This window comes from Euphorbia lathyris, chromosome 1 (genome assembly GCF_963576675.1).
Source record: "Euphorbia lathyris chromosome 1, ddEupLath1.1, whole genome shotgun sequence".
In the NCBI taxonomy this organism is placed as follows: Eukaryota; Viridiplantae; Streptophyta; class Magnoliopsida; order Malpighiales; family Euphorbiaceae; genus Euphorbia; species Euphorbia lathyris.
The window spans coordinates 98,343,601-98,349,815 of NC_088910.1; the positions used below are offsets into that span (position 1 = coordinate 98,343,601).

The following is a 6,215-nucleotide window of genomic DNA, read 5'->3' on the forward strand; positions in this document are numbered from 1 at the left end:
CCGGGTTTCAAGTTGAAGCTGTGAATTCATAAAGCTCAGAGTAGGATTGACAATGGCAGGTTTGGTTTTGACACAATGGTAGTGAGTCATATTAACAAATGATCTGCTTTTACTTATTAATGGTATTCTAACTGCAATGCTTTCGTTCTCTGTTATTCTCAGGCCGGAATGTTGGAGAATCTTTTTTGGGGACATGATTACAGGACACTTTCAAGTTGTGGAAGTATAATAGGGATAAGCTTCAGCTAATATTTTGGTTTGTGAAAATCTATTTTGGTTCTGTTTAGCTATTAGTTAAAAGTCAGTTTTTACTCTTTTGGGATGTCTGAAAATATTGGAGGATAATTAGTTCGAAGTTGGAATTCTTCTGCAATACTAATTCAGTATTTTTACATATTGTTTCACATGATGATGGTGTCTTTTTGTTATTTTTTCAATAACTGTATAGATTTATTTTAGAAGTTGTTTCAATTTGGTTCACCAGAAACTAGAGTTAGGAGACGGTGGCAGAGGCAGGACGTAAACGTCGGAGGGGCTAGGCCGTATGAAAAAAAATTAAATGTTAGTTAAAAAAAATTAAATGTGAGGTTTTCTGACGGGATGGAGGGTCAATAGATTATCCTAAATAGTTTAGGAGGTAAATAAGTTACTTTTAAATAACAAGTTTAAGAAATTAATAGATTATCCTAAATAATTTAAAGATTAATGAGACATTTTGAAAATTTACGAGGGCAATCCAATCAGATTATTTGGCCAAAGGAGTTTTAATATATTAAAACACAATCAATTGATATGGTTTTGAATATGTTTTGATATATTATAGAAAAGAAGTTGCAAGCATTGGTTTAGGAGTTGATTTTCTGTGTTGATAATTAAATCATTATTGCTATTTTAGAGCATGTATATGACTAGCCAAGTAATTATGTGAATTGAAATTCTTTAGTCTACAATTCTAAATATGAAAATCTAAAACGATGAAAGATTTGAAATATGAAGTATATTATGTGTTTTTTGACGTGATTACTTATTTTTCCGGGCCTCTATGATGATATTTTTATTGTGGTTCGGTGAGAGAGAAAGGGATTAATTGATATTCATATTATCTGTTTGATTTTTCTCCTTCATCTACTCCTTTTCACGTCATTCTTCATTTTCTTTCGTTAAAACTTCAAATGCAACTTCAATTATTCATCTTCAATTACGTATTACTCAACCCGTTATTATTTCAAGCAAGTTGAGACCAGGTTCTGTTCGGGTTTAAAAATAAAATTTCAAACTTAATCAAAATAAATCCACTTAGTTTTTAATAGTACAAATTAAAATTTATATATAAAAATAAATATTTAATACATGATAATAATAATAAATATTAATGGAGCAGGTTGCGCTGGACGGTGCCGTGTTATTTTTAGTATAGAAATAGACGGACATAGTTGGATTAGTCGGGTCTAAGGTCATTTTTATTTATTCAAGTTCGGTACATTAGATGTGAGACTGGCCGGACTAGGTAGGTACCCAAAACTATGGATAAGTGTACTTAGAAGGAGTTAATATTAGGAATGTAACTTCTTTTGGGTAAAATTTAAATTCTTTTAGCAGAAAGTGGCCAAAACTGAATTTGACCATTTATGTGGAAATAAAAATATGCATATCAATCTTTGTGTTAATGCTGGCTTCTTGAGTTTGGTATTCGGTAAAATTATATATCTATGTAAATCTTTTATTCTTTATCACATACAATTTTTAGTTTTACACATTACACTTTATAGGTGATCTCAGGGCGGAGCTATGGAGGGTTGGCCGACCCTCTGGCCCACTGGAGAACTTTATCATTTTCACATTGTAGTTACTGAATTCCAATTCTTAACGGTATGACTACGGAACTTTACACTTTTTAACACTAGTGGTCACTGTGACTGCTGACCAGCGTTTATGATATTTGAATCCCCTTTTTTTACTGATTCTCTCTCTCCTTCCGTCTTTTTAAAATATTATATACCCATTTTACCCTTCCGTATATATATATATATATATCAGTTTGTTTCTCTCTCTTAAAATATTTACACCACTCTCTCACTTTCTCTTTAATTTGGTTTTGGCACGCATTTTGTTTCTTTCTCTTTAGCCGGGTTCTCTCTCTTTCACTCGATTGTCTCTCTTCATCTTGTTCTTTCATTGAGTTCTCTCTATTCATCTTGCTCTTTCGCTTGCTATGTCTTCCAAGTCAAATTCGACTTCATCCAATTTCAGAAGGTAGATATGCAATTGTGGGTTAGAATCTCCGTTAAGAACTTCATAAAGTGATTTAAACGATGGTAGGAGATATTTCAATTCCAAAAACTATGGAGTAAGTAATTAAGGTTTGAACTTGATAAAAGTTATTTTTTATTTAGGTTTTTTTTTTGTCCAAATTAGGGTTTTTAATTTACTTGTGCTTGTTGCTTTTGACCTTGCAATTGCAAGAACTGAATGCATGCAATTTTTTTTGTCTAGTTTGATCAGTTGATGCAAACTAGAGTAAAATGTGCCATTCTTAGTCTTTTAAGGAAGTTTGACAGGATCGAAAGAGAGCGAGAGACGCAAAGGGAAAAAGGAACAACCAGTGAATGATGCATGAAGTGATGGAAATTTACTATTGTAATTTTTGTGTCTGTACTAGTTATTGTATTTGGATTTATCAAAATATAATGTATTATGGGTATCTTGGGTTATTGGAATGAATTTGTATATTTTCAACCACATTAGGAATAAAACATTAGTCATTTCAATCACATAAGGAATGTCTAGTTCTTCATACATAAAACAAGGTAAGGTGGGACCCTCTGAGTGTCGGTTGGGTTAAATTCAATAGTGATGGAGCTAGTAAGGGTAACACGGGCTTCGGTTCGGCCTGTGGGGTGTTGTGCGATGAGTTTGGCAGATGGTTAGGGGGCGTTACAATGAATCTTGGTATCTGTACAGAGGTACTAGCTGAGCTTTGGGGTTTGTATTTTGGTCTTATGTATGCATGAGATAGACATTACCGCAAGGCTGTGTTTGAGTTGGACTCTTTGGTAGTTATTAGACTTGTTAGTCAGAATATGGTTCATCGGTGCCGTTTTTACTAGATTATCGTATCATGATTTTTATAAAAGAGAGTAGGAGGTGCGGCTCATCCATGTCTTAAGGAAAGATAATAGGGCTGCAGATTGGATGGTAAACTAGACATTGAGTTTGAGTTTGGATCTTTCCGAGTGTGATGCGCCTCCTGCAGACATCCAGGACATTCTGTTTTCAGATCTTTGTGGTACTGGTCTTCCCAGGATGACCCGTGCATAACGTTTTTCTTTTAGTTGCTGTTTTTGGTTCCTCGGGGTTTTAGCCCCTCCTTATAGATTAAAAAAAATGTAAGTTCTTCATAACTAAGCCTTTGTTTGAGAGTTTAGAGGTTGACGGGGTGAGAGTTAAAGGAGCTAATGGAAAGGAAAGAGAAGTGATGGAAATTAAAGTTAAAAATTAACATTATTTGGGAGTTTATAGAATGTGAGTTAAAAGTGTAACTTCGTTTGAGAGTTTAAATATACAACAGTACATTTTGTAATGAACTTTACGTTACTTCCATTAACTCCAAATTTGGAGGTTAAAGGAAGTAAATATTTAACTTCCATTAACATTCATTTACTCTTCAAAAAAACTCTCAAACAAACTTATTGTGATATTTAATTTTTCATTACTTTCATTTACCTCCCTTAACTCCCTTCCAAACAAGAGCTAAAGTAACTGTAATAGTTACAAATAGTTACAAAGTTAATTTAATTTACCAACAATCAAAATAAAAACTCTATTAATAATAAATTTATTATTTTAACACCCCTAATAGTTACAAATAGTTACAAAGTTACTTTCATTTACCTCCCTTAACTCCCTTCCGAGTAGTATATAATAAACCTTAAAATCCTGAATAGATTCTTATTTTCTTTCTATCAAAAAGAGAAAGAAGAAACCCATATCTTGATCTTGAGTTTCTTTTTCTCTTCTTCAAAATATCTCAAAATGCTGAACGAATTGCCGCCAGAATTAATAAGTAACATTCTTAGCCGGCTTCCGGTAGATAGTCTCTTACGCTTCAGATGTGTCTCCAAGTCATACTGTGCTGAAATCGATGACCCAAATTTCATCAAAACACATTCGAAAATATCTATGGAGACAAACTCTAACCTAGGTGTGATTTTTTCAGATCTTCAACACGATTCCCTCTACTCCGTGAGTTTTGATTCATTTGATAGAGTTGTCGAACTCGATTATCCTTTAAAAATTGATGTTTCAAGTTATGATCCCATTGATATCTTTTCAATTCATAATATCAAGATAGTGGGTTCGTGTAATGGGTTATTATGTTTTAGCAATTCAGTTGGAAGGGTTGCCTTGATCAATCCAGCAACAAGAAAGTATCAGATTTTACCATTTTTGCCTCTTGAACACAAAAGTGAGGAAAGATCAGAAAGTGTTTCTTGGACTTTAGGGTTTGGGTATGATCCTATTGCTGACGATTATAAGGTAGTGAGGCTAGGTCAGTTTATTGGGTTTTCATCGGCATCCTTTATGAATGAAACTATGATTTACAGCCTGAAATCAAACTCATGGAGGGAAATTTCGGGAATGTCTTATGTTCTTGGTACTGATAACAAGATGGGTTTGCTTCTTGGTGATGCTTTGCATTGGTCAGTGGATGTAGATCGGATTATGGCGAGCCCCAGTAAGATTGTTGCTTTTAACCTCGGGACTGAAAAGTTCACGGTGGTTCCGGAGCCTGAGCTGAGTGGGGGTGAGGAGAAGCTATGTTCCCTCTGCATATTAAGTGTTGGAAGAAGGCTGTCAATATGTGCAAACTATGGTATTCCTAAGGGCTTTGAGATTTGGGTGATGAAGGAATATGGAGTGAAGGAGTCTTGGACTAAACTTATTTCTGTGACACCAAACCTTCTGTCATTTAATTTTAAAGGTATGACAACATTACCTTTCTCAAAGAATGGAGATGAACTTCTAATGGGAATTCAGGGAAGAAATCTTGTCTGGTACAATCTGAAAGAGAAGACTCTCAAGCTTATGGAGGTGCATGATGTGGGAACTCCATTTGGAGGTCAAGTTTTTCATGGGAGTCTTGTTCCTCTCAATGCTTCCCTACAAGCTAAAACCAACAAAGCTGGTAGTAGCAAGGGAAAGAAAAATAGGTATACTTTTGATTTCTTACAATGTACTAAATATATTTACCAATTCCATAGTTGATTTTGATTGGTTTTTGTTTCTTAGGGATGATTTCTTGTCGAAGGGCTTCAAGTTGAAACTGTGACTTGATTAACAATTGCTTCAAGGTAATAGTCTTTCCTATGATGTCTATAGTTTCTGTTTTTAGGCATTGGATTGGTATTTTATCCATATTTTGTTCTCTGTTATTCTCAGGCCTGAATCTGTTTTGGGGACATGATCACAGGATACGCTTCAGCCAATATTTTGGGTAGCTAAAAGACGGTTTTTACAATTTTTTTTTGGATGTTTGGAAAGATTAGCAAAGTAAAAGTTAGAGGATAAGTTGTTCCAAGTTGGGAATTCTTCTGCTATACTAATCCAGGATTTTACATATTGTTTTATATGATGATGTTATGCTTTACCTTATTCTTTTAATTACTACTATATCTTTATTTTAGAAGTTGGCATAGATCAAGACCTTTTTATTGTTAAAAAAAAATCCATTTACACCTAATATGATATTGTGGGTTTAAAATGGGTTCAAATTCCGACTACCCGGGTTACACGAAGTCTTTCAGTTTTATAAATTGTTTCCAACTTATAGCTGCAGGATAAGCATGAGAAGTCAATATTTTGGCCAACATGAGCAACAAATTGATATAGTTAGAAAACGAGTTGCAAAATTAAATGAAAATTTGTGCTTTACTTGTACTGTTGGTTTAGGGGTGGTTTTCACCTAGTCACGAAGTGAATTTAGTTAATCACCATTAGATCTAAAAGGTGTGAATCTAAATCTTATGATGCTTTTAATCTTCACCACATGATTTTAATAAGGTTAAAACTAATGATAATTGACCAAATTCATTTGGTACCAGATGAAAATTACTGATTGGTTTAGAAGTTGATTTTCTCTGTATTCATAATTAAAATTAAGGGATAAGATCAAATTTGCCCAAACGTTATAAAGAAATTGCAGATTTAGCCTTAAC

The 6,215-nt window shown here is 33.8% G+C and overlaps 1 protein-coding gene across 1 annotated transcript; it reads left to right on the plus strand.

Moving 5' to 3' along the window:
- The first annotated feature begins 4,032 nt into the window (after nucleotides 1–4,032).
- Nucleotides 4,033–5,464, plus strand: LOC136218778 (F-box protein CPR1-like). The gene is made up of 3 exons (XM_066005884.1): nucleotides 4,033–5,210; nucleotides 5,290–5,325; nucleotides 5,440–5,464. Exons 1-3 carry the CDS (start codon nucleotides 4,033–4,035, stop codon nucleotides 5,462–5,464), a joined length of 1,239 nt encoding a protein of 412 aa, XP_065861956.1.
- Nucleotides 5,465–6,215: the final 751 nt, after the last annotated feature.

Bases quoted from the DNA above. Each gene is read 5' to 3' on its own strand.
- LOC136218778 (XM_066005884.1), top strand. From the start codon at position 4,033: ATGCTGAACGAATTGCCGCCAGAATTAATAAGTAACATTCTTAGCCGG. The intron at 5,211-5,289 runs GTATACTTTTGA...TTTGTTTCTTAG, and splicing joins AGCAAGGGAAAGAAAAATAG to GGATGATTTCTTGTCGAAGG. The intron at 5,326-5,439 runs GTGACTTGATTA...TGTTATTCTCAG, and splicing joins AAGGGCTTCAAGTTGAAACT to GCCTGAATCTGTTTTGGGGA.